The sequence below is a fragment of the Lucilia cuprina genome, chromosome 6 (assembly GCF_022045245.1).
Source record: "Lucilia cuprina isolate Lc7/37 chromosome 6, ASM2204524v1, whole genome shotgun sequence".
NCBI lineage: Eukaryota > Metazoa > Arthropoda > Insecta > Diptera > Calliphoridae > Lucilia > Lucilia cuprina.
This window is the reverse complement of record NC_060954.1, coordinates 45,241,093-45,258,870: the sequence shown is the minus strand read 5'-3', so window position 1 is coordinate 45,258,870 and position 17,778 is coordinate 45,241,093. Positions and strand designations below refer to the sequence as shown.

Here is a 17,778-nt window from a genome sequence, read left to right as displayed (position 1 = left end):
AAAAAAAAAAAAAAAAAAAAAAAAAAAGTAAATTTCTTCTTCTGTTTGCTTCTAGGTTTATAAAAACGTATTTTTAATTGTTTGCTACTAAGATATGTTGTAGGGTGTTTGTTTGTTTGTTTTGTTTTTGAAGAGAGAGTTCAGCCATGACTAATTATCATAACTGAAACCAACCTTTACCCAACCAATTTAAATTCTATAATCTAGTGTCATCAACAATATGATGAGTTGTGGCCTGATCACCATTTGTATTGGGTATCACAACAACGGTGGGTATACCAGAATTAGAATTGGATGAGTTACGTAGTGGTGGCGTAAAGGGTTGACACAACAAATCATCACCTACCGAGTGATGACGTTGAGCCAAACCTCTAACACCAACACCAGAACCACTGCCTGCTGTAGTAGCTGTTACATTAGAAGCTGATAGTAAATGAGCACCATCACCAATGCTATGACGTAAATTATTACCACTACCACCAATACCTATGCCACCACTAATACTACCAATATTACCAATACCAGCACCCATATTTACAGTGTTATTAGTAGTAATCGTGCTATTATTTAAACCATTACCCATAAAAATACTTCCACTTAAACTATGTAATGAATTGGAGCTGGCACTTCGATTGTAGCCAACGGTGGCGTTAGTGGCCTGTTTGTTTTGCATTTGCTGTGTAGTTGTATTAAAATTATTGCTATTGTTATTGTTATTATTAATATTGTTGTTGTTGTTCGAACTATATGGTAGTAAATTGTTATTGAATTTTTGCTCATCGGATGGTGAACCGAATTCCGATGATTCTCGTATGGGTGCTAAATGCAGTTGTGCGGCTGCAGCTATCATCTCACCTGTTGGCAAACCGGATGGACTTGGTCTCTCACTGCTGGCCACATCTTCAAATGCATCCTCGTTTAGCGTCTGTAAAGCACCACATATCATTTGTTCTTCTAAAGTTACCTGCAAGATTTTAAACATAATTGTATGATTTGGTTTTTTTATTATTGTTGTTAATTAGTTTAAAAAAAGTTGTCTAAATACCAAGTAGAATTAAAAATTTATAGAAATAATAGAATAGTACAAAAAACTACCTTAAATTTATTCTGTGGTAACAAAGAAAAAGTACTGTGCAAAAATTATTAAAGTACATTTAGTTTTTCCCAAAACTACTCCATTGTTATTGGAGTACATGATCAACTTAGGGCGAGTTTTTCTGATAAAGATAATCTCCATTCTCTGGTTAAATCAGGTTTAATATATGTTTCGTGTTTTTCAGTTATCAGTAAAGTTACTTATTATCTTAGTTTAACTGAGTATAATTAGCCAATTAAACTCAAGTTATAAGTGAGAAAACACAATTAACAAAAACAATTAAACAATGATTTCGGAAGAACAAAAACATAGTATTTTAAGTAAATTGCAATTTTCTGATTTATTTTATTTCATTAATTATTGTTTTAAATGTTTATTTAACATTTTTCCAAAATTTTCCATTTTACAAAAGTATTGTTTGCAAAAAACAGCTGTTCATTGTTTATGGTTTTTGAGTGAAAACTTGGCAATACTTAACTAAGCTTAAATCTAAAACTGAAAAACACAATTATAGGTTCAAGTCTGCCTAAATTTGTTCCGAGTTTAATCTAACAGCAAGTTAAGCCTAGTTTAACTGATGAGTAAGAAACCCGCCCTTAGTAGTCCTGTATAATGCAGACCTTGAGTATGTTTATTTTTTCGAAAACACTATGATCCACAGCCTACATTACAGGGGACCATGTGGCGGATTATGTACCATTTTCTTTGCTACCACAGTTTAGGTTAAAGGAAATTAATTGCATTAATAAAATTTAAAGGAGCATTTATAAAATATAATACACACAAACATTATTATTGTTATTATTATAATTTTTGAGAGTAAATAGAATTTTAATATTATTGGGTAAATTAATTACGTTCTACAAATCTACTTTTTATAGCCTACACCACTTTAGTAGCTGATGTTTGTAACGCACAGTATCGGCTCAGAATCATTTTCTAAGTCAAGATCTTCTATTGTTCCAGGGACGAAGCCCATTGAAAATTGTTAAGATCGTTCATTATTTCAGCTAGCCCCCATATAACTGAATCCCCGAATAGGGCAATCAAACTACAGGTCGCAATTTTGAGAATAATTCAATGAAATTTGGCACATGATCATCTATTATCCCACAGACGAAGCCTATTGAAAATGGTTAAGATAGGTCCGTTTTTTCACCTAGCCGTTATACATGTGAACCACAGAAAAGGGCTTGTAAACCTTGTAATCAAACTACAGCAATTTTGGAGATAATTTAGAGGGAGTGAAGTATGTCTTACACCTTTTGAGAAAACCGATACACTTGAAATATGTGTTTGGTCCAGTGAACATTACGCTATATTCTCATGCCCAGAACATCAGCCAGTAAATCTCCCGTAGAACGGCCGCTACACTGAAAATAATGCATGCTCAACTTTACGAAAAAAAAAAATTCGTAACTTCTATTTACAAAAATATCGTGTATAATACGAAATATTATTTTATAAAACCCTTTTCTATTTTTACGAAAATCTTTCGTAATATTTTTTTTCTTAAAGAATAATTTTGAACTAAAATTAGAAAATTTTTTTTTAAAATGAACAAAAATGTTTGAATAAATTTATATTTCGTAAATTTTACCATATTTATTTAAAATTCCCTTTTTTCAATTTATGTAAATTAATTTTTTCAAAATATTCTTTGCATTATACTAAAATATTTCGTACAATTTTGTATATATTACGAAAGAATTTCGTGGTGCGACGAACGATTCGTAGAATGTACGACATTTTTCGTATATATTAGGCATGGATTTTTTTCAGTGTACGAAAGCCATACTGGCGGTATGGTTAAGTATATTGTTGGACTCTAAATACCTAACAAGGTGGTAGTTTACCATACTTATCTCTTGTACTGAATGACAAGAAGGTTTTTCTACCCCAATGAGCAGTAAGAACCTTGACACGAATTTTTCATTTTAAAAAGTATTATTTGCAAAAAACAGCTGTTCATTGTTTATGATTTTGAGTAAAAAGTTGGCAATACTAACAAAGTTAACTGAACTTAAATTCAAAACTAAAAAACACAATCATCGGTTATAGTCCGTCTAAATTTGTTCCGAGTTTAATCTAACAGCAAGTTAAGCATATTTTAACTGAGTAGAAAGAAACCCGCTCTAAGTCTAACAACAGACAAAACAAAATACAAAATTAATTTCAACCCAATAATAAAAACAAATTCTATTTACTCAAATTAAAAAGGGTGTAGAATTAATAAGTGGAATATTTCTTTTAAAAAAAGGTGTTTACAACATCAAGATAATATAAACAGAATCCAGTATCAAATTCAAATGTTATTTCAACTTTACAAATGTTAAATTTTATAGCAAATTTCAAAACAAAAATGCACAACTAAAACTATAAAAGTAAACATTTGTATTGATGATATATAACAGAATCAGAAAAATTTCAACAGAACTTCTTTAATATAAACTACAAAAAATAAAATTCTAATTAAATAGTTTTTAAAAATAAAAAAATTAAACAATTTTTAATTTTACTGTAAAAAACAACAATATGAAAATTAATGAAAAGAATTTAATAAAAATTTTATGAAAAAATTTGTTGTTTTTTAAAGGTTGTTACCTGTAGTATATCATAATCATGTACTTTAGACTGATATTTTTATGGTTTTTTATTGAATTTTATATTTGTGATGCATAAATAAAATTTTGAAAAAGAGGTAAATAAAAATAATATGATTTCAATTAAAATTGATTTATGTATGACTGTGAAAAAGTTGTGAGTTTAATGATATATTCTACACTGTTTTCTAACATTTCTTTATGAAATAATGTTAACCAATTTGTATGACATTTTTTTTTAGCAACATTATATCATGTAGGGAAAAAATTAAATTATATTTAAAGCTCAGTTTAAACTATTGAAATTGATTAATAATGTAGAATATATCATTTTAAACTAAGCCTACACAGAGTGTATTTACGCGTTAAATGAATCACAAATGGATATGTGTGTTCGTAAAACAAAATATTTTAAACATAAAAAATTTTAATATTACTTATCACACATTTTTAAGGTGAAATATTTAAGACTTGTGGCATCATTTGCGATTATGGAATATTTGTTTTTATTGTTTTGTAATTCTGTGTAATTAAAACATGTAAATATTGCTGGCTAGTGTAGATATGCTTTGTATTTTATTTTTAAATACAGTCGAGTACAATTATAACAAAGAATGTAACCAAAACACTGCCAGGAATCAAAAATATTTAAAATTTGTAGAATATTAAAAATTCACTCACTATCTATCTATCTATCTATCTATCTATCTATCTATCTATCTACCTATCTATCTATCTATCTATCTATCTATCTATCTATCTATCTATCTATCTATCTATCTATCTAAATTACAACAAATTACCTTTAGGGTCTGACTTGGACCTTTTGGACGAATTTTATTCAAATTAGAGTCTATGTGCCTACGACCAGTTGTGTAAGCATGTGTTGAGCCACCAAAATTATTCCAAATAGAATTTTTATTTGCATTACGGCGAACATCTGTTTTATCATCTAACCATTCTAAAATAAATAAAAAAACGAATAAAAAATTAATAAAGTTTTTTTTTTAATTTTTTTATTAAAATAATTAATAATATCTACAAAATTCATGCTAAGATACAAATAAAAATCTCCCCTACATCCAGAACGGAAAAATTCAAATTAAATTAAAATTATAGTTAAAACAATATGATAAATTAGCCATTACATTTATCAATGAAATGATTCTAGAAATTAAGTTAAGGTTAACTTCCCAGATAAAAAATGTTTATCGAATTGATATTGATGATGTACCTTTAGGAAAATAAACAATTTCTTATACTCCATCCATTCCAATATATTATATATGTTTAAATATATTGTTGAAAATATAATAAAATCCACAAACAATATTTTGTCGTGTATGACCTCACACTTTAAAACCATTATTTTTACCAGCATTGCCAGTTGCCATTATGAACAATTCTGTTCAGTTACGAAAGAGTCTTTTAATAATGACAGAGTCAGCTAATCTAAGAGTAAAAGTTTTGCTAAATTTAAACAAAAGTTTCGCAGTTATTAATTAAACATTTTTATTTAATTAGTTATTACCCAACAAACAAGATTTCGAACTATAAGACTAGATTAGGTGCGAACTGTGATATATATGATAGGGAAATGTGGATCAAACCACCCAAAGCTTCGCCGACTTTACAAGTATGTATTCTCAATTCAGCCATACATACATGGCAAAATATCTAAGATTCTAACAGGGATCTCAACAAATCATTAGTAATTAAGGGCCTTAGTCACTAAGTGGTAAGGAATCTCAGGTGAAAATGTCTAGGGAATAGACTCCATGACGAAATAGGGGAAATTGAAGGACTTTAGAGATTTAGAATCTCTTCCATGGTTTTATTTAGGCAATTGATTTGGTAAAACATCTAGGTTGAGACGTCTTGGAAACTGACCAATTTATATTCCTCTCTCCTCTTTATTTATGTTTTTCTAGAGTTTTGTCTATCTTTAAATTTTCATATTCTATATAGTGATCCATGAAAGTATTATGGCTGGTTGGTGAACGTGGTAGTTCACTGCATACGAACTGTCATGTAGATTCTAAGAAACTCCGTTTTGAACGGACCACTCCAATCGTCAGATGTAGTATTTTTAGTATAAGATCCAGCCTGTAGCTTTGAGAAATCTGAGGATATCATTAAGATTGGACCCAGATTTCTAAACAAGTTTTTATATGAAGTAACTGCTAAGGAAGCGGTTTCTTTTCTTTTTCCTGTCTTTTCAACTGAGGGAGCCCAATGCGACTTGCATGTCTGCCTATCACCCAGTGTCCTGTTATTACTGATATCAACCTCGATATGTCCCGCCTACTTCGGTTTATAAGGTGTCTTGTGCGTTTCTAATTGAAAGGGGGCCACAATATCTTGGAAAGAATCTGAGGATACTACTCTTGATAAAATTTAACGGAGTTGTTACTTAATCGGCGTTGGAAATATCAAGAGCCGATCCCGTTCTGGCACGCCTGTTCATTACCAAACCAGGAACCCAAACCAGGGTAATATTAGACAAACGACCTAGCATTGACTTTTTGCACTGTCTTACTAAGAGGGAAGTAATAGTATTGGAGTCAAGTGAGAGAAGTGCCGCTTGATTATCGACAAAGATTCTTTTGTTGCCGCGAATATTAAGGTAAAGTAGTAACCTACAGGCTGACTAGAATATAGACTAGACTATAGACTAGAATATAGACTAGACTATAGACTAGACTATAGACTAGACTATAGACTAGACTATAGACTAGACTATAGACTAGACTATAGACCTCATTTCATTAATTACGTTTTCGATATTCAGAATAGCAGCTATTCTGAATGATTAAACTTTTATTTAAATTTAATCAGTTAAAAACTTGTTCCAATCATTCAATTTCAAATAAAGTTTTTGTCGAAAAAGAAAATTTTTTTCATTTAATAACTAAATTGTGATTCTGCGCGCCTGTTATAAACAAATTTTTATTCAATTTGCAAAGGAGTTTTTTACACTTTATTTAAATAATTCGCAATTATTTTCTAATATTTTTTTATTAATTATTTATTATATATTTTCTTGTTTTTTTTGGCTTCAGTCTTTGTATGCACACTAATTGGTTTGTATTAATTCATGAAAATCCCTGTTTAAAGAAAAAAACCTATCTCGCTAAATTCTTTTTGTTTCGGCTTAAACTTATTTTTTTAATTTGATCAACTCACAAGCGATGTTGTAGTGTATATTGTTTATTACTGTTTTGATTTTGTTTTGAAAATAAATACTATTAATAAAATATGACATACAACGCTACAACTGCTATTGTGAAATGGACAAATATTTTCTTTACATTTGATTTTTTGAATAATTTTAAAAGCTTTTTTTTTAAATATTTTTTATTTACTTGTATGTTACTAATTCATGTTTGTAGGTATAAATATATTATTATTATTTAAAACAACAAGAACAAAAACTTAAATTTATAAATAAAAGAAAACATTAAACGAATCGCGAGAAAAGAAAGAAAAGTCTAGATTAAAAAAACACAATTATATAAAAACTGATATAAAAAATGCATGTAACGCATAATTTTACTAATAATGTCTATTGTGGTAAAAGTTATAATGTTAAAATAAAACAAAAAATTAAAAAAAAAGAATAATAATAATAATTGTAAGGTATTTAAGTAATAAACAAATAAATGCTATTCTTTTAATGCAAGCGAATAAAAAAAAAACAACTTTTGGCGTTTTTTCTGGTTATATTTTATTATTTTAAATATTCTACTAAAAAAAACTGCTTTATTTCATTACTATTAACTCTGGTGTCAAATTTTTTTTGTACGAAAATCCACCTTTTGAAATTTTCTTATTTTTGCATGATTTCTATATTTATTTTAATTTAAATGGGATTTCATAGGTAAAAATATCACACCTAACAAAATTATCATTAATGTCATATATTAGTATTAAGTGGTATTTTATTCATATCTATTTACCAGCAAGTCGGTTTATATTAAATTCCTTTTAATATTTATATTAAAATATTCTTAGTTGTTAGCATTAAAATATGTCATTTGTCATTTGTCAATTGTCTTTTTGTATATGATTAATCCCACCATTTCAAATACATATTTATAAGTATATAAAAGTTCATGGAAAAAAAAAACATATTCACTTATCATAAATGTCATATAATTTTTATAATGAAAAATAAGATCTCATTGCTCAATATTTTTATGGTTTAGTAATACTTCAAGTAACTATGTATGTAGAATCTTAAAGATCTTTTGATTACATTGAAAAGTATAAGAATTTAAATACAGATAGGTAAGAAATTTGGATCTTAAAATAATGTAAACATACTCGCTACGCTACCCTAAAAGCAAAAAAAGGAAAAAAACCCACTTAATAATTTTAAAGATTCTAACTGTAATAGGTTTCCAGATGTATAATTTGTTATAATTCGCTAATTTTTACGGATGTTTATTAAGATTTTAATGAAATCGAAGAAAATCAAAAAAAAATCTTATAGTTTCTCAGATAAACGAAATTTTGTATTTAATTCATATATGAAGTGCTATGACACCTTTTTAATGTCCGACCGTTACTCTCTAAATGTTCATATGAATGTCAAAGTTCTCTAGAATTTAAAGATTATCCGCCTTATGCAAAAACGATTATTAAGTTAACAATGGTTGTTAAAACCTGTTTTTATATGGAAAAAATGTGTAGTAAATGTTAACTTTAATAATCGTTTTTGCATATGGCCCTATAGCTCTAATAGTTTCTCAGATATAGGAATTTTTCTGATTAATTCATATGGGGACTCACAGTCCGCACTTTCTACTCCAAAATGATCAGATATATAATAAAGGCCTTCTTGCAAAATTTGAAGAATCATGTTCTATTAGCTTCCCAGATAAATTTTGTATTTAGTTCATACGGGAGGCACAAAGCCCCCTTTGATAGTCCGCTCGTTATTCTCTGAATGTTTACATGAATGTCAAAGTTTTTCTATTAAAATTTGCAGATTTTAGCTCTAATAGTTTATCAGATATACGAATTTTTCTATTTAATGCATAAGGGGTCTCCTAGACCCCGATGATGAAATTCCGGGTTTTTTTTTCCAAAATTTCAAGATAAATATTGAAGTACTTGGGGCAAAATTCAAAGAATTTATTTTAAATATTTTCCCAGATAAAGAAATTTGATTTCCGCAATTTCTTCCAGTTTCTTAGCTATAACAACCAGATATTCTGTGTTCTAGGACAATACAAATTATATATTCAATTGTCTCTAGTTCCTTTGCATCTTTGCATAATCTGCAATAGTCCGACATATATAACTGTCTCACTTTATGTAAAAGGTTTTAATTGAACAATGCCTCGTTAAGACCCCTTAAAGAATCCTTAGACTGGCCTATAGGTATCTCAGGTAGATCGAAGATGGCGGGTTCGGTTCCTACCAGAGGCACTACTTATTTAGAGCACAACAGATCCCTAACATAATCCTTAAACTGGCCTATAGGTATCTCAGGTAGACCGGAAATGGCGAGTTCGATTCCCACCAGAGGCACTGCTTATGTAGAGCACAACAGGTCCGACTGATATCTAGGCGTATTCCTTCCGATATATGTATACATTCTCCTATCAAACTAACTAACAAACTATAGGTTAAGATACCTAGCACTTACATCAAGTGTTAGGGATAAGTACTTTAGTATTTCACAATCCATTTGTCACGGATTCTTACGAAACTCAACCTATAATAGTGACATATCATATAATGTTACACATGACAGAACTTAACTATATTCAAGTTGAAAAAACTTTCAATGAGCAATTTCTAATCGGTTGGCCCGTGAATTATTTGCATAAACGTAAGAAAGCAAACGATTGACGTCGAAGTCTGACACACAGATCAGCAGTTATCTGAACTGTTTTAATTAATCTGAAAGCAGTCATAAACTTCAAGATAGTTTACAAGTGAGCTCTACTAGACCTTGTCCGGTTTGTGGAGTTTAGACTAGTGATCTTTGTTTGAAAGTCTTAACACCGAAACTGGTCCTGTGAATGGGTTTTTTAATCGATATTTGTTTTATGGAACTGTTTTTGAACAAAATCATTGATTTTTGTTTAAATTTGTCATTCTAAGGGCGGGTTTCTTAGTCCTCAGTTAAACTAGGCTTAACTTGCTGTTAGATTAAACTCGGAACAAATTTTGGCGGACTTTAACCGAAGATTGTGTTTTTCAGTTTTAGATTTAAGCTGAGTTAACTTTGTTAGTATTGCTAACTTTTCACTCAAAAACATAAACAATGAACAGCTGTTTTTTGCAAACAATACTTTTGTAAAATGGAAAATTTTAGAAAAATGTTAAATAAACATTTAAAACAATAATAATAGAAATAAAATCAAATCAGAAAAATGCAATTTACTTAAAATATTAAATTTTTGTTCTTCCGAAATCATTGTTTTATTGTTTTTGTTAATTGTGTTTACTCACTTATAACTTGGCCAATTACACTCAGTTAAACTAAGATAATAAGTAACTTTACTGATAACTGAAAAACACAAAAAATGTATTAAACCAGGTTTAACCAAAGAATGAAGATTATCTTTATCAGAAAAACTCGCCCTAAATGCTAGTTCTAGGGTAGCTTTAGATACTATATGGATCTTCTTTAGAATGGTGCTGGAAATAGTTTTTTTTATTGTGATGCTAAAGTACTTTTCAAAGAATCAATTCTTCCAACATTTTTCAGTAGTCTGCATAAAAATGTGGTAGTTTATAATTAGATGATTAGATGACCTCCCGTAGGTTAGTGTTATAGTAGACGAAGGTGGTGAGTTCAATTCCTTCTCAGACTAAGGAGCCTACAACAGGCCCAGTAGAGGCCTGCTTTCAAACTAACTAACTATAATAAGATGAAGGATTTGCTTTCCATTTGCCATGAGTAATATCCTATTACAATAGAAGTTCGAATATTAGAAAATTGTTTAGTTTTTGTTTTATATATTAAGAAATTCCAACAATAGATTAAAACTATAACTTATACTAGTGAACGAAAATAGCATAAGAAGTTTTAAACAATTCCCAAAAGGTAAGATTAACCAATAGGAAATTCCAACATCTTTCCATTCATTATCTTTAATTTTATTTTATATTATATATCTAAAACTATTTGCTATTTACTGTATTTGTAACTATGTACTATTTTATGTAATTGTGTGTGTCCCTTTCTTTTCTCTATATATGTATTTTCCATCTTTACTTTATTCCAACTAAATCTATCCACTTTTTTCCCCTCTATATGCGCAATTTCATTACAGATCATGAATTACAAGGACCACCTACGGTACTTTCATCTACTCTAATAAATACTAATCTAATGCCACCATCATCACCCGTACAAACACGAAGAGATTCGATACTTAAACAACAGGGTAGTGTTAAAACCGAAAAGAGAGTATCGATCAAACATACGAACAGTAATTCAAAATTATCGTCATCATCCAATTTAGAATATGTATCGGAAAAATCAAATGATACGGCAGCAACTAGCTCATTGGGTAATGGTAAAAAAAGACAAGGAAAAACAACATCGGGTAAGAGATATATATATAGACATGAAATTTTATTGAAATTAAAACCTTAATTATATTTCTATTCTAAGGTCCCCGTCCTGCCTCTTTGGTTATAACTAAAAATGAGGGAAATTCACAATTTAAATTGGTACGTTCATCATCGATTGACTATGATGATATTGAATCACAACAACATACCGCCGCCAACATACAAAGACCAATAAATCGTACAACACTGTTGGAGCAATTGCAGGAAGATGAATCGGCTCCATTGGTATTCACCGTACACAAGTGACATTTCATATCATATCGTTACGCGGCATATTTATACGTATAATAATGTAAGACATATTTATATAGACATATAGTTTTAAAGATATCGGATAAAAAAAGGAAAGTACATGTTGATGATTTCTTGGAAATAAAATATAGGAAAATGTTTAAAGGAAAATATTAATCTTCTTTTAAAGAAAATTGCCTTTTGGAATTTAAAAAAAATTTCTAATTATAACCAGGGATGGAAAATTTAGTACTTTTATCAGTCTATGGTCCAGTCTATTATTCAATATATTAGGCTATGGACTAGCCTAAGGATTATTCTATGCAGTATTCCATTGACTTATATGTTTACAAGCTTATAGAATACAATTCGATGGACTAAGGGCGGGTTTCTTACTCCTCAGTTAAACTAGGCTTAACTTGCTGTTAGATTAAACTCGATACAAATTTAGGCGGACTATAACCAATGATTGTGTTTTTCAGTTTTAGATTTAAGCTCAGTTAACTTTGTTAGTATTGCCAACTTTTCACTTAAAAACATAAACAATGAACAGCTGTTTTTTGCAAACAATACTTTTGTAAAATGGAAAATTTTGGAAAAATGTTAAATAAACTTCAAAAACAATAATTAATAAAACAAAACAAATCATAAAATTTCAATTTACTTAAAATATTAAGTTTTTGTTCTTCCGAAATCATTGTTTTATTGTTTTTGTTAATTGTGTTTTCTCGCTTATAACTTGAGTTTAATTGACCAATTACTCTCAGTTAAACTAAGATTATAAGTAACTTTAGTGATAACTAAAAAACACGAAATATATATTAAACCAGGTTTAACCAAAGAATGAAGATTATCTTTATCAGAAAAACTCGCCCTAACTATTCAATTGACTAGTCTACTAATTAGTCATTGGACTTGTGTATTAACTATTCAATGAACTAGTCTAATTATCAGTTAACTGCCAAATCTTAGGACTATTACATGAACAGATCTGTAGACTAAACTATTGACCAGTTTATGTACTGTTATGTTGATTAGTCTAAGGACTTGTTTATCAAATAGTATATCGATTAGTTTAGTTTCTTATTTATCGATTGAACTTTTGTCTAGTATATTTACTAGACTATGGAATAGTCTCGTCTATGGATTAGGTTATGTATGGATAAGTATGTGGTCTAGTCTATTGACTTTTCTATCAGTTATTCTATAGTTTAGTCTCTGGACTATTCTATTGACTAAAGTCTAGTCTTTGGACAAGATTATTGACTATTCTATGTACTAGGCAATGTACTATTATATGGATAAGTGTGTATACTAGACCATGGAAGAGTCTATAGACTCATCTGTCGTCTATTTTATAAATTAGTCTGTGGACTATTCTATTAACTAGTCTATGGACTTTTATAATGAGTAGTCTATGGATTAGATTATGTTCTGGTCAATATATTAAATAAATTAAAGACTACCTTATGAACAAGTCCATAGACTGTAAGTTCTATTTTCCCTACCTAGTTTTATTCCTGAAATTATTGTGTTATTTAAACCGAAAAGACACACAACTAACTTTCAAAACTCAAGAAGAATTCATTTCAAATTCAACAAGTAACTTCCTGTGTTTTAGTGTTCTAATGTTATACATTTCCGTAGTCCATGTTTTCCTTTTTATCCGCCTAGTGTGTACAATTGTTTTTTGTTTAAGAAACCAATTACCTTAATAGTACTTATAAAAATAATACAATGTAATTAAATATGAATTTTAAGACTTAAATTTAAATAAGTTTGAGCAGTAAACAACAATAAATTATTAAACGGAATTGACAAAATGTTTAAATTTATTTTTATTTTTTTCACATAACAACCAACTTATGCTGCTCAAAATTTTGTTTTCAATTTTAATTAAACTTAATAGTTTTCAGGAGTTTTCCTTTTTATAGAAAAAAAAGAAATAACAAAAGTATACAACATGTTTATACACTTATATAGATATATATTAAATAGATTTATTAGAGAATTGATACAAAGTATATATATTTTCGAATATTTTATGTATTTATATATGTACTTAAAAAAACACTGTTAATTGAATATTTTGTTTCAACACACTGAAAAAAATAATAAAACTTAAATTTATTGAATGAATATTATTAGTATTTGCTTAAAGATTCAAGGCCTTTCTTTCACTTGATTTATTGCTTTGTAAGATAGTTATTATATGTATGTTGTGTATATACAAATAATAAGAAATTATTTTCGAAATTATTTTGAAAATATATATTTATTAAATAAAATATAAACTTTATTTTGTTTTAAACAAAGTGTTTCGTTTAACTTTTTATTTAGAAAAATCAGGTAATAAAAATGTTCTTTAAATATTATAATAGTCCTTTATTTAAGATACAAGACTGTAATATTTTCAAAAAATGTAAATTTTGTTTTAGAAAATTTATATTTTATATAAAATATTATCAAAATTTCTCTTCTTTCATGGAATTTGTTAGAAAATTTTGAATAATTTATTTTAAAATAAAAATCGAAAACTTTTCTTTTTTATAGAAAATTTTCCACTTTTACACTTTTCTATAGATCATTTTTGAAATTTTTTTAGAATATTCCGATAATTTTTTTAATAAATTTGATAATTTCTCTTTTTATAGAATATATTTTCGATAATTTCTATTTTAAATAGAAAAATTTGGCGAATTTCTATTTATATAGAAAATTATAGAAATTTTCTTTTCGATAGAAAATTTTTAAAACTTTATTTTCTTAATCTATCTATCTATCTATCTATCTATCTATCTATCTATCTATCTATCTATCTATCTATCTATCTATCTATCTATCTATCTATTTATCTATCTATCTATCTATCTATCTATCTATCTATCTATCTATCTATCTATCTATCTATCTATCTATCTATCTATCTATCTATCTATCTATCTATCTATCTATCTATCTATCTATTTATCTATCTATTTATCTATCTATTTATCTATCTATTTATCTATCTATTTATCTATCTATTTATCTATCTATCTATCTATCTATCTATCTATCTATCTATCTATCTACCTATCTATGTATCTATCTATGTATCTATCTATGTATCTATCTATCTATCTATCTATCTATCTATCTATCTATCTATCTATCTATCTATCTATCTATCTATCTATTTATCTATCTATTTTTGGAATTTTCAATATCAAAAGATTTTTTTTTTTATTTTTTAAAAATTTATTATATTTTTCAACAATTTTATAAAATTCTTTAAAATAGTTAGCTTTACATCTTGTTTTTATTAAAAAAGGTCATGGTAACCCTTAAAAAGCTCTTCTTTTAAAGCTTATGCTATTCTATCTTATTTCACGGTATCTTTAAGATTCATTTTTTTAGTTTCTTATCGTTATTCTCATTCTTTCATTCGCACACCCATTGACAGTTCACTAAAAATTTGTTTAGTTGCAAAATTTTCCGGTTTTGTTTATGTCTACTTTTCGCCGGTATTTTCGATAAACACAGTGTTTGTGTATACTTATATGTATAATAAAAAGTGATAAAATAAATAAAATAAAAATAAAGTCGACATCAATTGGGGGACTAAAAAAACATGCCGTCACAACTAAATAAATAAACGAAAAGCAAAACATGTAATAGAAGCAAACAGCACAAGCGGCCGCATTTAAATAAAAACAAACCATTAAAACAGCTGTTTAGTTTACTTTTGTGTAAGCAAACGAGTGGTTGATTGTTGTTTGGCCCCAAAACATACAAGTGATTCTCGTATTGAGTATATTATGAAAAAGAGGGAATAAATAAATAAAAAAAGTTTTCATTCAAAAGGTCACCTTGAAACATTTGAAAAATTATTATTTCACATTCAAAACGATTCCTGCGTACGTCTCAAACACATCGTGATTTAAAGAAAAATTTAGGTAATTTAAAAAAATGATTTTGTTTTAATAAAATATTCAAAAAATTAATTAAATTTGTATTATTTGTTCAAAGAAATTACATTTCAATATAAACTGGTGATAAATTAATAAAGTGTTTGTCAAAGAAATTGTTTAAATATCTTAAATATTGTGTATCTACTTATAGAAAAAGTATAAGTACTTGTGTGATAATTGTTGGAAAGTGTAGTTGTCAGCGTTGTTAATACAAATTTGAAAACAAAAAAAAAACTAATTCACAAACATTAAAAATTAGAGAAAATATTTAAAAATCATATTAAAAAAATAACGGGTTTGTGCAATAATCAACTGCATAACCTTACTTTTAACAACAATGCACTTCATATGTAATGTCAATGTTAATGACAGTGTTGTAAAGTAATTAATTCGTTACTGAAATTATTTTAAGATGAAAAAATGAAAAATAATGAAAAATTATTTTCAAATATTATTTAAAAGTTACTATTTTAAACAAAATTTGACGGAACGACTTTACCGTTGTTTAAAAATACATCTTTATTGATTGGTTAGTGCCAGTTTTTTAGTTAGATGTTTTCCTAAATTTGCAGGAAGAAAATATGTAAATCTTTTCGATAAGGTGAAAGTTTTATATCCATTAACTTCAATGACTTAACAAAACAAAGCTGTCCAATTCTAAATTTTAAAAATAAAACTGATCCGACTGAAATGTATTTTTCAAGCTTGACAACAGTCGAATGTAACGAACGGTATTGGCATTATATTATAAAATAACTGTAATAGTATTTATTGTTTATTTAATTAATGACATTTAATCGGTAATAGTAAAACAACTTTAAGTGTATTTTAGCACTAACGAAGTTTAACGGTAGTACCGTACAAAAGTAATAATAGCTTAACTAAAAAGAAAAATAATTTTAACATAATTAGAAAATAACGGTAATAGTATTTCAGAAATAACGGTATTATTGTTTATTTCAATAACGACTTTTTTGCTTAAGAGATGTATGCTCATTAAGAGTATTTCTCTACTGGGTTTTTCATTTCCTTTTGGAAAGCATGTCATTATTTATATTTTTTAAGAACAGTCAGACCGATAACACAGAACAACAGGTTTGACAAAATTGGTACAATTGTACTTTATTTGGTCCTATTCTATCCTCAAAATAGGGTTCTATAGTTGAAACGAAAAGTCGACTTTTCGACTTTTTGCATTTTATGAAAAGTCGACATTTCGACTTTTTGCATTTTATGAAAAGTCGACTTTTCGACTTTTTGCATTTAGTTAAAAGTCGACTTTTGACTTTTTGCATTTAGTTAAAAGTCGATTTTTCGACTTTTTTCATTTAATTAAAAGTCGATTTTTCGACTTTTAATATTTTATAAATATTTGACTTTTCGACTTTTTCCAACTTTTCGACTATTTTCGACTTTTGACTTTTTTCTTTTTGCCAGAAGCGTAAATTTATAATGTTGCCATTTAACATTATATTAATATTATTTATTATTAATAAAACATTTATTTATATTTTTTCTATTTGTTGCAATTTTTTGAGTTCTTTCGACTTCTTTCTATTTTCGACTTTTTCCGACTTTTCGACTTTTTTCGACTCTTTCCGACTATTCGACTTTTTTCGACTTTCCGACTTTTCGACTTTTTTCGACTCTTATTTACAAAGTCGACTTTTTTCATAGACGATAGTCGAGTTATCGACTTTTTTGGAACAAAATAGCCGACTTTGACTTTTCGACTTTTTTCGACAAAAAGTCGATTGTTCGATTATTCGAAAGTCATTTTCTTACTGAAAAAATTCAAAAGTAGGAAGTCCTTCGATAAATTTAGGACTTATTTTATACGATTTTAAATAAAGTATCTTTTAAGTGCTATTTTGAATAGACTTTTAAAGTACATTTTACTATACTTTGGCGTAGTCTAATGAATTTTCTATGGTCTGGTCTATAAATTAGTCTATGGTCTGGTCTATAAATTAGTCTATTAGTCTATATATATAAATTAGTCTATATTAGTCTATGGACCAATATGGCGACAAAATGGATTCGTTTATTTACTAGTCTAATGACTAATCTATACCAAAGATACAGATGAACTATTTATTATGAAAGTACTACATATTGATATATAATTTCCCAAAAAAAAATGATTTGGTACAAAGGCCTGGTTCACTCTGAGAAACTTTTTTGGGGAACTATTAATTTTTGTGTGTGAGAGAAAGAGAAAGAACTATCGACCATATCTTTCTCTCACATACAAAATCAAAAGTTTCTTAACAAAAGTTTTTTAGTGTGAACCAGG

General features: G+C 27.8%; 1 protein-coding gene across 1 annotated transcript in view; it reads left to right on the top strand.

Moving 5' to 3' along the window:
* The window catches only part of LOC111685085 (kinase D-interacting substrate of 220 kDa), a 44,908-nt gene extending 32,875 nt beyond the window's left edge, over positions 1–12,033 (top strand). Inside the window, exons 10-11 of the mRNA XM_046954120.1 lie at positions 10,906–11,270; positions 11,339–12,033. Coding sequence (XP_046810076.1) covers positions 10,906–11,270; positions 11,339–11,544 — 571 coding nt within the window. The 3' untranslated portion in view covers positions 11,545–12,033. The remainder of the gene's footprint in view (positions 1–10,905; positions 11,271–11,338) is intronic.
* The last annotated feature ends 5,745 nt before the right edge of the window (positions 12,034–17,778 follow it).